Genomic DNA, 17,414 nt, shown 5'->3' with positions numbered 1-17,414 from the left:
TCTGGAAAAGAGTCAATGATTCAGTCAGCTCAGTTATCGAAAGTCTGCAGCTGCGACCAGAGCTAGTGCTCTGGATAAGCAGATGTGTGTGGTGATGAAGAAAATTCTATTTTAGGAAATTTTAGAAGAGAAAGCGAAATGGGTAGATTACCCAGAGGTACTATACAAGTCTGGACAATTCTCCTTCAAACCAAATACTACCCCTCGTGTTAGTCATGTACTCTTAGTAATTAAGTAAATGAATAATCTAAAAATATGGCAAATGTTGTGCATAATAATTATTCACAATAGCAGGAAAAAATTTGAAAATTACTTAAATATCCATCAGTAGAAAAGTGTTATGTAGATTATAGTACATCCATTCAATGGAACATTAGGCAACAATATTAAATAATGGTTCCAAAGGCTCTGTAATACCACAAAATAATGTTTATGATTTACTACTAAGTGAGAAAAGCACAATTTGAAATACAATTATGTAAAATGTACATATCAGATACAATTATGTAAAATATATCTGTAAAAAGAGACTGGAAAGAAATATACCAAAGATATTTGAGTTTTACTGACATGTGATTGTTCTCTATTTGTCAACTTTTTTGTGATACTGTTACATTAATTTTATAACTGAAAAAAATTAGAAGGCATTATCACTTGGCAGATAGCTAGTTAGCAGTTTGTCTCTGTGCTGGTGAAAGAGCAGGTACAATTAGGTGGTCTGTCCTCTGTCCCAACAGCACTCATCCATTTATTCAACACATAATTATTGAGCACCTATTATGTGTTAGGCACCAGGGATCTAACAATGAGATAAATGACTTAAATAAATACAAAACTTAAATAAATAAATGATAAAAGCCTAGTAGACAGACAGTAAGCAAATAATTTATTACAAATCAGGAAAACATGGTATGAAGGTAACCAACATAATGCCATAATAGGAGGGGGAACATGCTTTAAGGGGGGGTCAGAGAGGCTTCCAAGGAGGTGGTATCCAAGTTTCAACAAGGATGAGAAGATGCCAGGAACTGCAAGTGCCAGGGCAGAGCAGTCCAAGCAGAGGACCTAAGGTAAGAAAGAGCTTGGCAAGTGCTGGGAACCGAAAGGAGGAGTCCGGTGTGGCTGGAGCACGGTGCAAGAGGAGAGGAGGGTTAAATGAGGTTGGTGAGGCAAGCAGGGACCAGATCATGCAAAACTTTGATAAGAATTTTTGATTATATTCCAAGTGCAATGTGAAACCATTGAAGGGTTACATAAAGAAGAAATATGGTTCAGTTTGCATTTTAATAAGATCACCCAGGCTGCATTGTGAAGAATGATTTGATGGTGAGTAGGGGGCAAGATAAGAAGCAGAGAGACTAGTCAGAAGGTCTTTGCAGGATTACTGGTTTGAGCAATTGAGTATATGGCAGCATATACTTAACGGAGTTGGGAGAAGCAAAGAAGAAATAGATTTGGGGAATAAAATGAAGAAATCAGTTAAATTTAAATAACACTGAACTGCAATATACAATCTGCTTACATAATCTTTCTGTCCAGGAAGATCTTTAAGGATGGGGAATACATTTTTCACCTTTGAATTCTCAACATCCTGAACAATGCAACATGTTACAGACTAGGTATTTAGTAAGTGTTTGTTAAATGAATGTCACAGCTTTGCAAATATTTCATTCATTTCAGTGTAATAAGACTCTAGTTATTGTGAAAAGCCTGATTTTAGACAGTTTTCCTTACCAAGGCAGAGAAGGAAAAATTGATTGACCATTAATTATTCTTTAACTTACAAAGAGAAAGAAAAAGTATGAGATTCTGATTTTTTAATTCTTTGTTTGTTTACTTTTCTGTAGTTAAACTAAAATGGGAGTTAAAAGCCTCAATGTGTGTGTTTAAATTCTTGGGCCTGCCACTCACCTTCTTCAAGTGATTTTCGCTCCCAGTGTTTCAGTGTCTCCATTTGCAAAAGGGAGATAATGGTAGCTGCCTTATCTCACAAGGCGGTCGTGAAAATAACTCAGAGAAATTGCTTTGCCCTCCTTGGAGAGGGGCTCTAGAAAGTACGCATTATTAGATATGATGATGAATACCCACAACTTCAAAGATATTTTTAAATTGCCCCCCAAGTCTTTGAACATGTTAAGCCTATGACTGGCACCGTGTTAGGTGTTTATACATTTCTGGCAAGATTTCACCTCTTGTTAAAGCAGTAAATGGTCTTTGAACAAACGTGTTTCTCATTCTTTGATAACTATGCTTCCTTGTTTGTACACTTGAAAGATGATTATCATCTGGCAGATGAGGTCAAGTTGAACTCCTTGGTGCCATTACAGTTCAATTGCAGCTTTAATTGAGTTTTTCTTCCAAGGTTGAAAATAAGTCACTTGGTTCACTTTAGTGAGCTAAAGTGCTAAAAACTGCATTCTAAAAACTGATTGTGAGGTGAATATCACTATTTTCTGCAAATGATATGGATAAATGTTTTTCATTTTAGCTATAATATCCTCATTCAAAAATTGATATGAAAAATTCAACATTTTTATTTCCTCCTTCATGTATTTTTTCTGACGAGTTTTCCTAAAATTGCTTTTAATAGCTATAATTATGGTTTGGTTTTTTTTTTGGTGAGGAAGATTGGCTCTGAGCTAACATCTGTTGTCAATCCTCCTCTTTTTGCTGAGGAAGATTAGCCCTGAGCTAACATCTGTACCCATCTTCCTCGATTTTGTATGTGGGAGGCAGCCACACATGGCTTGATGGGTGGTGCGTATGTCCGCATCTGCGATTCGAAACTGTGAACCCCAGGCCCCCGGTGAGGAGCGTGTGAACCCAACTACTACCCCACCAGGCCAGGCCATATAATTATGCATTTTAACGTTTCTAATATAGACAGCCATAGTAGACACCAGACACACATAAATATCACCAGAGTAAAAACCTACAGCCCTTAAGATAAAATATAAGATAATAAACAACATCTAGAACAACATCTCTTATTGCAGATGTGCATCAAGTTCATAATCAGTGTTATATAAAAGAACTCATAAACATTAGCACTTTCATCCTTATCCACACATCTCTTACCCCTATACCCAACACAAATGAAAACTCTTCCTGCTGGAGTAGCTACAACACTCTCATCAAAGTGCTGTAAAATCATTCCTGCAAATAACAGAATAAGACCTACCTCTCCTCTCTTTAAGAACAGTCTTCCAGGTAAGTCTTAGTATACCCATTTGATAGATGTGGACTCTGAAGTTGGGTGACTTACACTAGATCTCCTGGCTAGGTCAGAACACAGGCTAAAAGTGCTCGATCACCAGGACACTCTCATTCCCATTTCTTCCCGGGGCAACACAAATGAAGATACTGTACACTTCTTTTCCAGGAGGGGAAATCTAAACCGAGATAGTTATAATTATAGGTATAATTATACACATAGGGTATGAGGGTATGAGGAAATGGCCTTAATTCCACCAAGTGATGGTAGAAGCCTCCTCATAGCCCCACCAGGATCTGAGAGAATGGACACTGAAAGACAGGCCTATCCCTCAAGCAGAACCACTGGAACAAATGTCCCAGGCCCTATATGTGGGGAAGGAGTAGCACTACTATTTGCAGAATATTATTAAAGTTTAATTTTGAAATTTCTGTCTTTAGTGATATTCCCAGGGGCCTATAAAAGAGTCTGGCAGCATAGCCTCTTCTCAAAAACACACTATTCTTCGGTAGCCCTTGATCTGGTGGGATGGCCCAAACTCCCACATTTCCAGGGAAGGCATTCCTGATTTCTGGTATCATTGAATTTGCCTAGGCCAAAGGTCATAAATTAATAGCCTACAATGGGCCAGATTTATGTCAAAAGTTTTTTTGATTGGCCCATTGCCATGACTTCTGACACTAACAACCCAACTTAGGCCAAACTTCACGGGTTAAGGGCACAGTCCTCCACAAGACTGCCCTTACTTCAAACACCAGCCACAAGTTCAGGGGTCCCCAGGCCACCCTCATTTTTGACCAGCTGGCTACAAATTCAGGGCTTCCCACTACCCTCTCCAGTTTGATAATTTACTAGAATGACTCACAGAACTCAGGAAAGTGCAACACTTATGATTACAGTTTTATTACAGCAAAAGGACTCAGATCAGAACCATCAAGAGGGAGAGACGCACAGGCGAGGTCTGGGAGGATCCCAATGTGAAGCTTCCACTGTTCTCTCCTGTGCCTTCAGGGACATATTATCCTCCCAACACACTGATGTGATAATACCGAGTACTGCCAACCAGGGAAGTCACCCAAGCTTCAGTGAGTTCAGAATTCTTATTGGGGCTGCGTCATGTCAGCATGATTGGTTGAATCATGTAACTCAGTCTCTGGCCCCCTGCCCTCCCAGGAAGTCAGGCTCATAATCCCAGATTTGGTCTTTCTGGCATGACCAGCCCTATCCTGAGTCATCTCATAAACTATTAGGTGCAGTCTGAGGCGCCCACCACGAATAAGAAAAGCACTCTTGCCTCTCAGGTAATTCCAAGGATATGGAAGCTACCTCCCAGGACTCAGGAACAAAGGCCCTTTATTATATACCCACACAATATTTATATTTTATTTCAAAATAGTTACCAACATTTAAAAACCAGTGTTCAAAGAAAAACCTAAATTTTTTGTCCTCCCCTGAAACATTGGCAATTTTAGGCCTCCATTCCCACAAGGTTGCTGCCCCCTTTAAAAGGGACACTCATTCTCCCCACCATCTCCATAGTCTCCATTTTCTTATTCTCGGCATGATTCACTCCTTTGTTTCCTTCATGTCCACTGCAGACATTTAAATTTGCAAACCCTGGCCTAAACTTTGGGTATTTTTGCTGTTTTTACTTCCATCACACATTATTACCTTAAAAGAATATACGGGGAAGGAATGACAATTACCTTTTGTCATTTCATCCTCATCTTAGTCTAAAACTACTCTTCCTCCACACTTTGTATGAGTGTTGGGGCATGTGTGCGCACATGAGGGCCTGCGCCATCTGTCTCTTAAATCTCGAGCCAGGCTAATGCAGAATTTTTGACTGCAGAACCAGGACAAGCTGAATTAAAACTCACGTCCATCTTCAGAATCAAAAGCTATAGCCAACTCAGGACCTTAGAAAAGAAGCCTCTCATTCTAAAGACAAAACAAAACCTACGTTTCTCAATATTTTTTAAGCCGTAAGTTCCTTTATGAGCACAAAACTCTCACATCCTCCTTTATTATTTGAAATTCAACATTAGTAAAATAATAAATGGGACAAGTACTGTTATTTTCAAACTCCATGTACCCCTTCTCTCATTACACCCCTTTGCAAATCACTTGTTTAAATAATATAAAAGGCATGAAACAAGCCCCAAGTACTTCAGGGGCCATGTGGACACCTGCACGCTCTCTCAGGTACAGGTGTTACATAGACAGTCCACCCTCAATATTCAAATTCCAGATTTGTAAATTTACCTACTCATTAAAATTTACCTGTAATTTCAAAATCAATACCTGCAGTGTCCTCAAACAAGGTGATACTCTACCTTCTCATTCCCAAAACAACACTGAAAATAAGAGCACTTTTTGTGGTCTATTGAGTGGCACTTGTTTTTTGCATTTTTGTGCTTTTTGGGGGGTGATTTTGTAGTTCACAATGACCCCCACACGTAGTGCTGAGGTGCTGTTCTGTGTTCCTATGGGCAAAAAGGCTGTGATGTGCCTTATAGAGAAAATCCATGTGCAGATAAGCTTTGTACAGGCATGAGTTATAATGCTGTTGGCCATGAGTTTAATGTTAATAAATCAATAATATATATTAAATAAGGTGTCTTTAAACAGAAAAACACATAAAACAAGATTATGCATTGATCCGTTGATAAACATGTGGTGACTAGAGGCTCACAAGAACCTAATCCTGTATTTCCCCTATTACAAATGATTCAGTACTTACTAATTCAGTGTTTATGGTGACTTTATGAAACATAACTACCACAAATAACAAGAATCAACTGTACTTGTAAAATAGTGAAACACACATTGGACTTTCCAGCACAAAATCATGTCAAAGAAGGTCGTGGCGAGATAGGGCGTGGGGGATTGAAACTAAGCTCAGAAGCAGGAAACTATTAGAGATTTTATTTTAAACCAGAAAATGACGGTGGAGTTAATGCTGGTCATCTTTCCCAGGTAAGCCAACGCAACATTAAGTTGCCACGCAGTAAAAACATGGACTTGAAGCTGGGAGGCCTAGCTGCTGGTCCCAACTCTGCAAAAAATTAACTTAGGCAGGCAGCTTCTTCATCTGCTGGAGGGAATTAAATCTTGCAGCAATAAGAAGTCATATTTGCCATAATTATTTATTATCTACAAAAGGTTTTCATATAAATTATCTCACTGGATAACCTCTATGGCCCTTGCTTACTCCAAAATTATACAACTTAAGGAAGAGAATTGTTCTGCCAAAACAGAAAAAATCTATCATATGTTTACAATACTGAGGAGAATTTTCCTTTGGAATGTTTACAAGACATTAGAGAGAGGATTTCAAATATAAGAACTAGACAACAGTTGCAGGCTTATTTTTAATTGTATTTATTAAATCACTATCTTCTTTTTAAAAATGAGGAGGAGAAAAAAAGCATTCCTAGTAGAGGGCCATCCTTACCTCCGGCCCCACACCACCACAGATTTTGTACCTGTGAAGAAGCACAAGTACCACTAGATGGAGCAGGAACAAAAGACATCTATTTACCATATTTGTAGTTCAAGAAACTCTGGCAGTCTTCAAGAGATCTTAAAAGATCACCTTCTGAGTAAATGGAAGCTTAGCGAAGCTAGCTGAGTTACTTCAAGAATCTAGAAAAATCCTCAGCAAAATCAGAACTAGAAATTCATTCAGCTACTTACCCTGTGTTCTTTCCACAAAACCATGCTGACTGGGGAAAATCCTTTTTCCCTCTTACTTAGAGAACATTAGGAGCAACAGTGCATTTCGGGGTTTTCACATTTCTTAACTGCAATAAGGGTAAGAACTGTATTTGTCAGACAACTCTGAGGGATTTACTTTAGGTAATAGGCTGAGACGCTCTAGACCTACGCGTTCATAAATTGACTGACATGGTCCTCCTGACTGACCCTTCCTAACGTCAGGTCAGGATTGGGCTGGCTATCAGCCTGAGAATTTGCCTTTATAATGCAGGCCGCTGGCACCATCTCTCCCGGCAGCTGCTGCCAGAATAGCTGTTTTAAGGAAGTGAAGGCACCGACTTGGGACGAATCCACACATAAGCCTGGAGTTAGGTTTGGGGATGAGTGGGCAGAACGGCCTGTCGGCTGTTTCCTTTAACCTAGTGGGTCTTCAGCCTATTTTCTTTCCTGAAAGGAAACCAGACCCAATTCTTTAGAGAGTTGGGATCTATATTTCCTTGTAACCTTCTTTTCCGTCTGTCACCACTTAATACTTTGCATCCGAAGGCGGAGGCAAATAAGATGAAAGCAACGACCATTACGGAACGTCATTTTCATTGTTTGGGGAACACACTAGATCTTCTAGTTAACAAATACTTATGAAATGTTTAACGGTCTCACAAAAAATCACTGCTCTTCCACACCGGATTGAGGAGACTGGTCGAGATCTACTTTGCGAGACGCAGAAACCTCAACAGAAACCGCAAAGCAGGAACTAGGTTGTGATACAATGATAAAAGGCACCAAAACCAGAGGCGGGTAATAGGATACAAGACCGTACGCAGGAACGGCTAGCTGGCTACTCGGCTCACTGCCCACTCATTTGGGCCAATTCTGGAGGTGGCTTCACGTGTCCTTCTGCCAACGTGCACGCACCCTGGTCCAATCTGCAGATCTGGAGGTCCACAGGCCCACTACTGACCGCGAAGAGAGACGGACGCGCACGATCAGAGCCCCCCCTTCCAGCAGGAAGGCAGACCCGCAGCCCCTGAGCAGGCTGCACGTGTTTGAGCCCAGTCCCGGGTGCACGTCCCACAGCTCAGGGAAGCGCACCGCGCGCGGGGACCCGCTCCGTTCCTCTCCCTGCAGCCAGAGCCTCGCCCTTGCCCCCGAGGCACCCGCGGCTGACAGAGCCCAACTCTTCGCGGCGGCATTGGGTGCCTCCGGAGAAGCCCCGGGCCGACCGCGGCCTCCAGGCGGGGCGCGGGGGCTGGGCGGGCGAGCCACCGCAGGGTCCCGGGAGGGGTGAGCGAGCCAGCGGCTGACATTTTTTGTTTGGTCCAGATTGGCTGGTAAATGGCGGTAGGCCGAGGCTTTTCCGCCCGCTGAAAGTCAGCGAGAAAAACAGCGCGCGGGGAGCAAAAGCACGGCGCCTACGCCCGGTTCAGTTAGGGTTAGACAAAGCGTGACCGCCACCCCTCCCGACCCCACTCTCCACCACCCGCCGCGCGCTCCGCTGCCCCTCCTTATAAAGGGAGCGCCGCCGCCCGCGCCCATTGGCCGAGGCCGCTTGCCTCCGCTCTCGCGAGAGCCGGCCTCGCAAAAGTTTTTTTCAAAAATTCTATTTCCGGCCATGAGGACAATCGCCGCCGCTCTTCTACGTTCTTTAGGGAAAGGTTTGGGTTTTTCTTCCGACGTACTTTAAAGGTGACAACTATGTTGAGTGCCTCTGAGCCCCGGTTTCCATCCCTTACAGACCAGGTGCGGTGTACTGTACTACTTTAAAAAAATGGAGGTTTTTTTTAGGAGTAGAAAAAACTCAGGGCCCGAGACTCAAAACAGTTTCTCAATTCTGATCATCACATTTTTTAGAGAATTTTAGGAAGATAGATACCCGAGCAGCGCTGACTAAACCAGAATCTTGGCTCAGCTGGTTGGGCTGCCTCCGTGTTCCTGCCCTGCTCCCTTCTCCTTAGAGTGCCGTCTCTTCAAGTTCTCGAGCAGAGAGGATGGGTTTGTTTGGGTATAACTACTTTATTCTTAATCTTAGCATTGAGAACTGAATCTCCCTTTTATTAGGAAATAAAGTCTTTTCAATCATTGACTTTGCTTTAATGTGTCGTGATCAGGTTTTTTAACCTTTTTTTAAGAGGAACAATCCCATAAATTTGCAGCGGGGTTTTATATTGGCCGGTGTGGGAGATCAAGATTTGGCCACCCTGAAATATATCTCTTTACCTTGATTGTTTTCTCTGAGGGACATTTGACCTCCCCCACTAACTGCCTAAAGAATTTGATGTGGTGCCTCCTTCCTGGAACAGATCTTCTATCATGATGGCTATAAAGATAATGTAGGATAGAGGTTACAATGGGAAAGGCACCAAGCCTCTTTTATCAAAAAGTTTGTCTCTCCCTGACCACATTGTCTATAGATGACCCTGAAAAGAATTGTCCTCCTGCCCTCTGAAGTCCCAGGCCACTACCCACCCCCCAACACGCTCCTTGCCTTTAGCTGCAATACTTAAGCAAGCAGCTTAGACAGAGGGACGAGTTGCTCATTTCTGAGTTTCTCCCATATATACATGTTATTAAACTTGGTATTATTTTCTCCTGCTAACCTGTCTTGTTGATTATTTGGCCAGCCATAAGACAGTTTTGGCGTAGTCGCCAGGAGCCACACTGGCTGGCAAGTTGATTATTTGGCCAGCCATAAGAAAAGGGCAGAGGGAGATTCTCCCTCTTCCCCCCGACACCGGTATAATGCTGTTTTTCATTTAACTGGCTGATTTTAAACGTTGAACTTGTGTTCAATTGGGTGACCTCTGTGGAGTTGTCGCTATTGACGCCTCAATCTAAGAGAAAAGTAAAGCCTTAGGGAAGTTGGTCTGAGACGATTTAAGATCAGGGAAAATATAACTAAAAGGAATTTTCACATTTTATTCCCTTTCCCTAGATTTCTGAAAAGGACCAGCTATGACCCTGTGGAAGAGGCTACAGTCCTCACAGAATAATCCAGACTAGCTGTTGGGTTAACTGCCTACAAAACTAGGATTAAGGATTATGTACTCACCTAACCTAGCAAGCTACTTTGGGATTGCTTTAAATTTAAATCTCTTAACCTCTTTAAATCTCAATTTCTTAATTTGTAAAGTGGGAAGAATACTTGTTTTGCCCATCTTTCTGCGATGTCAAAGTTTAAATTAGATAAATGTATGGTTAGCTCTATTTTCCCTTAGAAAAAACTGCTTTAAGAATTCTAAAATGAGGGGGTTAAGATCCTTTTCTCTACAGTGCTTGTGAATCTAGTGAGCACACCATCAACTATGCAAACTGCCCTCAGATAATCATTTTCTACACTTTATCCAATCTAGCAATCTTGCTTACAATCACTTCACAAATGCTTGACTCAGGCCAAACTGAGTTACTTGTTGCTGCTTGTACATGCCCCTCACTTTTATACAATTTAGAATCTTTTCCCTAATGTTCCCTCAGCCAGAAGTGTGTTTATGCTCAGTTCTATATATCTACATACCTACTGGGAGTACACCATAAAAGGCATCAAGGAAGGGGACAGAGATGAAAAGGGAAAGCCCACAATCCCTGTCTTCTAGGAGCATATCTAGTGAGGGAGAAAGACAAGCAAACCAAAAGATAAGGCTGCATAAATTAAGTGGTCAACAGAAGTACAAGAAATATAATGTGCTCAAGGACACAAATAATCAATTTTGACTCCATGGAGGAAGTAGCATGAGCTGGACCTATAAATTCTCTAATTCTATAAGCAAAAAATAACATTTTATTGTATTTTAAAAGTGTCTGTAGGGACATTCTCTCATTTGAACTTCACAATGACCCTGTGAGACAGATAGGGATTAGCAACCCCACTTGGAGGAGGAAATTGATCTTCAAATGATTGTTTAAACAACTTGCTTAAGTCATGCAGCTGGTAGGTGGCAGGGCCTAGACCTAAACTCACATATGCTGCCCCTAAATTCAGAGGGAAGGGCACTCTACGTGATTTAAATGCCTGCCATCCTTCAAGCCCAGCCCCAAAGCTAAATCTACATACTAGAAAGTCTCCTTGAGCCCTCAAGGTATTTTCCCTCCTGGGAACCACCAGAGCATTTTGTACTTCTCTTAGGATACTAAATCACTTTCTACCTTGTATTATTGTAATTAAGGGATGAGTTTCGCCTCTTATACTAGACTGTTGGCTTTTTAAGGACAGGATCTGACTCCTGATTACTCCTCACAGTTAGCACAGTGCTTTGCATAGAGCAGATACTGCATACTTTGAGTTATGTCAATACTGCCATCATGCTCTCAGCTACCCAGATCATTTCAGACCCTTCTTTCTCTTTCAAATCTATCTAGTTAGGCACCAAGACGTCATTTTTCCATAATTTCTTAATTCCTATTGCTTACAATCTTGAGTATAACACTTGACTACTTTATATCTAGAGTAGTAACTTTTTAACTGATCACCGAATCTCCAGGGCATTCCCAGTCCAATTTACCCTCCAAACTACCACCACATTCATCTTAATTTCCTTATGTCTCCAGGTTTTTTTTTTTCTTTTGGTGAGGAAGATTAGCCCTGAGCTAACATCCAATGCCAATGCTGAGGAAGATCTGCTCTGGGCTAACATCCGTGCCCATCTTCCTCTACTTTATGTGGAGCGCCACCACAGCATGGCTTGACAAGCGGTGCGTCCGTGCGCGCTGGGGATCTGAGCGTGCGAACCCCGGGCCCCTGAAGCGGAGCGCGCTCACTTGACCACTGCACCACCAGGCGGCCCCATGTCTCCAGGTTTTAAATCTTAACTTGTTCCCCTTTGCCTATAGGACATTGAACATAAAGCCTTCCAGTACCTAGTCACTGCTCTTATCTGCTGTATATAAGTTCTTCATTTTAACAAAACCAGTCTATTAAACATGCCTTGGATATGCTTTGTTCAGTCTCATCTCTAGCCCCTTGCTCATTTCCATTATGCTTTTCTGGATATCTGCCCTCTTCTCCCTCACCCCCATACTAATGCCACCCCACCCATGATGGCATATCTCTGCTATGAAATCTTTCCTCATAGCAACCTTCTTTCCATAAACTCCAACAAACTTAAATCTGTATCACTCACTTGGCACATATCATTTTGTACCACAAATTGCTGTCTCTCCAAGGGAAATATGAGATCTCCAAGGTCAAGACTAGTGTCCTCTAGCATTTAATTTGGTTTTACTCAATAAACATCTGTTGTTGGACTGCTTCACCATTATTTTCCCCCATTATAGAAATGCAGCAGAGACATGGACATTCCAATAATTGAAATATTTTCTGTTCTCCCAGAAACATTTAATATCCAAAGTTTTCTGTTGCACGTACTCAAAACATTGTCTTCTAACCATTTTATCTGTATTCAGAAGCATCTTTGGTGTACTATGTTGGGTCCCACTTCTTTGAACTCTGCAGCAGTGATCCACATGTCCTGGAAGGCAGACAGGGATGCAAGAATAGAGCCTCCCATCCACACCGATATTTTCCTTTCTGGGGGAGCTATAACCTGCACAGGGGTGTTGGCAGGCACCACCTTTGCTATATCCTTCACTAGGCGCTTGTCTAAACCAGGGAAAGAAGTTGATCCCCCAGCAAGGATAATATTGGAGAAAAAGGAATTCCTCAGATCTGTATCACATCTCATTATGCTGCTGAAGCACATCTTATCAATGCCAGGGCTCTCGAGGTTCATGAGACATGGAGAGAAGAGGGCCTCTGGACAATGAAAGAGCTGCTCGTGGAGCTTGATGGTCTTCCCATCAGGTAGCTGATACTCTCTTTCTATACAGTCCGGTTTCTTGGCCATTTCCTCTTCAAAGTTCATCGCCACGTAACATGAGGTTTCCTTAATGTCTGCGACGATCTTTCTGTCCGCAGCACTCAGCAGCATGATGCCATGGTCCTTCAACAGCATCATGAGGTAGTTGGTGAGGTCAAGGCCTGCCAGACCTATCTGCTGGACACCATGAGGCAGACAGTAACCCTCAAAGATGGGTACGCACTGGGTTATCCCCGCACCTGAATTCAGCACAAAGCCAGTCGTGAAGCCAGCAGCAAAGAGAGCCAGCACCCCCTGGATGGACATATAAAAGGCAGGAACCCCTAGATGCTCAAAAAACACTTCAGTGATCTGTTGCCGGTTGGCCAGTGGGCTCAGTGCTGGCTCTGTAATCAAGACTGGGCCGTCGCAGGGCTTTAGCTTCAGGTTAGCCTCATAGATATGATTCCACATGATCTCCATGTCCCCCCAGGAAGTAATGAGACCACGCTCCACTGGGTAGCTGTAGGAAGAGCAATAAGATAGATAGTAAGTTTTCATTTTTCTGGTTTCTATTCTCTTCAAACCTGAGTTAATCCCGGTATTTATTACCAGTATCCTTTTATGGGGAGTGATGGCCAGAGCCTCTCAGAGAAGGTACTGCCAGCAAAAGTTAGCACAGCTATCTTCCTCTGCAATTTTTTTTGTTGCTTTCCATTTTTCCCCCCTTTGTAAGACCCTTTGTGACTTTACAAAAATAAAAATTGGGAAATCTTCACCTAATAGTACAGTTTTAATATCAATTAATTGAAGAAAATGACCCAAATGACAAAGGTACCTGGAATTAAGTAACATTCTTAAATGAACTTGTATTTTATGAATGATAACTTTATTTGTACAGTTGAATATATTTTTGTAGATGCAGAGAGCAAGTAATGTTCCCTCTTTACATGTTTGGTACACTCTGAGATTTGGCGCCTGCGCGTTTGCACTAACGCAGGCTGGCTGCGACTTCGCTGTTCCTCGCCCCCTTATCTGTTCTCTCACGCTTGCGCCCCTCATCTGGGCCCTCCCTCCTTTCCCTCCACGCGGGGCCTGCCTGCGGGGACACGGCGGTACCTGATGGACAGCGAGCTTCTGCGGTCCTGCGCTTGGTCGCCCACGCACAGTCCCAGCGCGCCCTCGGCTGCCAAGCTCTGGCCTTTGGCGCGGCCGATAATGTTCGGGTAGACAAACTGGGGCTCCCGGGACCCAGCCAGGCCCGCCTTGATCACTCCCGAGCCGTTGTCGATCACCACCGGTAGCTGGTAGTAGCTCATGCCGCCCCCTCCGTGGCCCGGCCGCTCCGGCCACCCTGGCTGCGGGCTGCGCGGGGTGAGCAGAAAGTGCTCGGCGCCGCCCCGGGCGGCGTTACGAGGCCCAGGTGATGCGCGGGGCCCACGGCCTGGAAAGCCGCGTCACAAAGGCCCTGGCGTGGCCCCGCGGGACCTGAGCCCGGTGGTGCGGGCCGAGGGCCAGGGAGCCCCGGGCCCTTGGACTCTGCGGTCGCCAGGTGCCCTCCAAAATGCCGCCCGCGATTGTGTCTCCCCGGGGCTGGACCCCTCCCCACCTCTTGGAATCCGGGAATACCAATATCAGGAAAACTGACTTTCCTCCCCAAAGAGACAAATCTAACCCTTCACAAGAGGCTTTTTCTAATACCTCGATGAGCCATAAAAACAGTTTTATTTCCCAAAGTCATTGAATTCTGCTTAATAGGTGTCTGTCCCGGGGCCTGAGGGAAGCTCCGGAATGCGCCCTTGAAACTGGGGAAAGGTGCAAAGATTTGACAAGGGAAAGTTCTCACAAGAGGGGAGACACAGTGCGTGCTTCCGAAATCCTCGTCAACTTCTAAAAAAGAGAAACGAAAAAGTGCTAGGATTTAAATTGGTTTTAAATACTTTTATTATGGTTTTTATATACTGGGAAATAGTTTATTGTGCTTCTTTCCTGTGGTTTCTAAGCAAAATGTACTCAAAACCAAAATGGTAGAATCTCACTTTTTAATTTTTTTTAGCAATCCCCCGGTGTAATATGGAAGCTCATTCCCATTCCCTAAAAATTCTTGATTTTTAGGCATAAGAACGTCTCTGTCTCTTTGCAGGAAAAGTGATATTCCTTGGTCATATGAAGTTCAGGCTTAGAAAAATTTAAGTACATGGTGTGCCAAAAAGCGCATCTGGGCGTCTGATTTTTTTTTTACCCCATCAATTTTGCACACTCTGTAAAGCGTTTTGAAACAAGTAGGCAAGTTAGAACCTCCGGTTGGTCTACAGAAGCAGGGAGGAAATTCAAAAGCTATTTACACGTCCGTCCACCAGAGGCTGGAAGCGTCGCTTTCTAGCCCCACAACTCGCCTGGGACTCGCAGCATCGCCACGCCGGCAAAAGATACGTAATAAACCACTATTTTCCTATAGAAGAAAGCGTACGCAAAGGACGGGCAACTAGCGGCTGCTTGGTTTCTACAGTGGTACCTAGGGGGCTTCGAAAAAAAGTGCACACAAATTCCAGCTTTTGAAATAGTAGCAATGTTCAATTGGACATCGAATTGTTTTTGTCTATCTTCTTTCTGTTAAAAATTACCTTACTCTTACTTAACTTGAAATGCGTGTGAACTGCATGTTGCAATATCTCTATTAAGGAGTTTCTTAGACTTGCTTAACAGCTAAGTTTCCGTAGTGTAGTGGTTATCACGTTCGCCTAACACGGGAAAGGTCCCCGGTTCGAAACCGGGCGGAAACAGTGGCTCACTTTTCATTCTTCGCGGGACTGTGTGATATTCATTGGTTTTTCTTTCTTCGCGGGACTGTGTGATATTCATTGGTTTTTCTTTCTTCGCGGGACTGTGTGATATTCATTGGTTTTTCTTTCTTCGCGGGACTGTGTGATATTCATTAATCACGCTGACTCTATAACTAAACACACAATCTTTTGTTATTAATTTCAGGTGTACATTATTATATTTCAACTTCTGTATAGACTGCATCCTGTAACAGTACACATGTGCCCCTTTACCCCTTTCGCCCTCCCCGGCTCCCTTCCCCTCTGGGAACCACCAATCTGTTCTCCGTGTCTATGTGTTTGTCTATCTTCTACATACGAGTTAAGTCACACGGTAATTGCCTTTCTTCATCAGACTTATTTCACTTAGCATAATACCTCAAGGTCCATCCATGTTGTCCGAACTAGCAAGATTTCACAAAAGAAAACTGAGTGTAACTTGCAGAACCTTGGGAATTTGAACTTTCAATTTGGGTGGCACTTTATTTGTTCCCCAAAGGTTTTTTTATTGACAGCTTGCCACTGGAGAAGGTGCTCCAGACTTCAAAAAAATTTTTTTGAATTCAACTCACAACCTGATACTGAAAAAAATAATGTAATGTACAGTCTAGAAGGGGAGATCAAACAGTGTAAAACAGCCCTGTCGCCTCCTGAGCAGTCTTTGTATTACAAGTCATTTGGTTTTCCATTAGTTTTCCCCTTGAGATTGCAGATTTCTCTAAACGCCAGAGACCATGTTTTATTCTTATTCTATAAACTTAGTGTCACGCTTGACACCTGTTACAGACTCATAAATATCGCTGAATTAATAAATTAGCGAAAAGGGTTCTGAGAAAATTAAAGGGGAATCAAAAAGAAAATTAGAAAGATAAAATCAAGAAACAAACAGCCTCAAATTGTTTTCTTATAAACATAACAGGTTGTGGTTTTATTCACAAATAGGATTCTTGCTGAGAAGAGAGGAAAGAAGTTATAAAGAGAGCAAATAGAACCTGGTTGGAAAAACCCCAGGAGAGAAGAAAAGAATAAATCCAAGTTCACACTGTCCTTTAAAATAAAGTCGCGAGGAAATTTCCTATGGTCTTGACATAATTTTCAACAAGAAAAAAGGCTGAAGTTTTGGTTTTCTGTGATTTATAACTTTCCCGGGTACTATGAAAGAATCCACCCTAATAATCAGCAAGACTTATGTTACTGTTTCTGCGCCTTTTGTATATTACGCAGATAACCGGCATCATCTTCTTTCACTATACAAAGTCTGAATTCCATGTAAATAATTGCATTAAAATTTTTCTAGTCCAGACGCAGGAGAACCTTTTCCGGTATAAAGCCCACCTTCCTCCAATGTTGCGCGTGCTCAGTGTGCGCTACTGCTTTGCTCCGCTTTCCTGCGTCTCAGACTCTGTCACCAGGTAAGGGTATCCTGGAAACTGGGCTACTGTTGGCTAATGCAAACAAAACCCAGGGGGTCCCAAGAGCTTTCAGGTACGTAAACTAAAAAGGGGTGATCAGCCTCAGCTCAAAAATTCCCCATGGTCGAGAGCCGGAGAACACAAAGCAGCTGCTCCCACTCGTGGGGCCCTGAGGAAGGGGAGGGTGACGGGAGACGCCAAGCAACTACAAGCCCCAGCATGCAGTGCGCAAGTTGGGCTCCTGGAAAGAGGTCCGCGGCTCAGCGCTGCGCGGCCTCGGCCAGTAACGGGGGCCGAGCGAGAGATGCTGACTTTCAGCCGAGCAGAATGCTGAGAATGAGGAAGACTGGCGGGGCGCTGTGAGCGAGCCCTTAGGTCTCGTATCCACGACGCTCGCTGTTTCCGGTGGCCCCAGGCATGGCCAGGGAGTGGGGTCTCTGTGACCCAGGCGGGTGTT

At 43.2% G+C, this 17,414-nt stretch overlaps 1 protein-coding gene and 1 non-coding gene across 2 annotated transcripts; one reads left to right on the top strand and one right to left on the bottom strand.

Moving 5' to 3' along the window:
* Nucleotides 1-12,010: 12,010 nt before the first annotated feature.
* On the bottom strand, nt 12,011-14,042 carry ACTRT3 (actin related protein T3). The gene is made up of 2 exons (XM_058555592.1): nt 13,843-14,042; nt 12,011-13,246 (listed from the first exon to the last, which is right to left on the bottom strand). The coding sequence occupies exons 1-2, from the start codon at nt 14,040-14,042 to the stop codon at nt 12,328-12,330; spliced, it is 1,119 nt and encodes a 372-aa protein (XP_058411575.1). The 3' UTR covers nt 12,011-12,327.
* Nucleotides 14,043-15,433: 1,391 nt separating this feature from the next.
* Nucleotides 15,434-15,506, top strand: TRNAV-AAC (transfer RNA valine (anticodon AAC)). The gene has a single exon. It is a non-coding gene; the product is annotated as a tRNA-Val (tRNA).
* The last annotated feature ends 1,908 nt before the right edge of the window (nt 15,507-17,414 follow it).

The sequence above is a fragment of the Diceros bicornis genome, chromosome 15 (assembly GCF_020826845.1).
Source record: "Diceros bicornis minor isolate mBicDic1 chromosome 15, mDicBic1.mat.cur, whole genome shotgun sequence".
NCBI classification, from domain to species: domain Eukaryota; kingdom Metazoa; phylum Chordata; class Mammalia; order Perissodactyla; family Rhinocerotidae; genus Diceros; species Diceros bicornis.
This window is presented reverse-complemented; position numbering and strand designations above follow the sequence as displayed.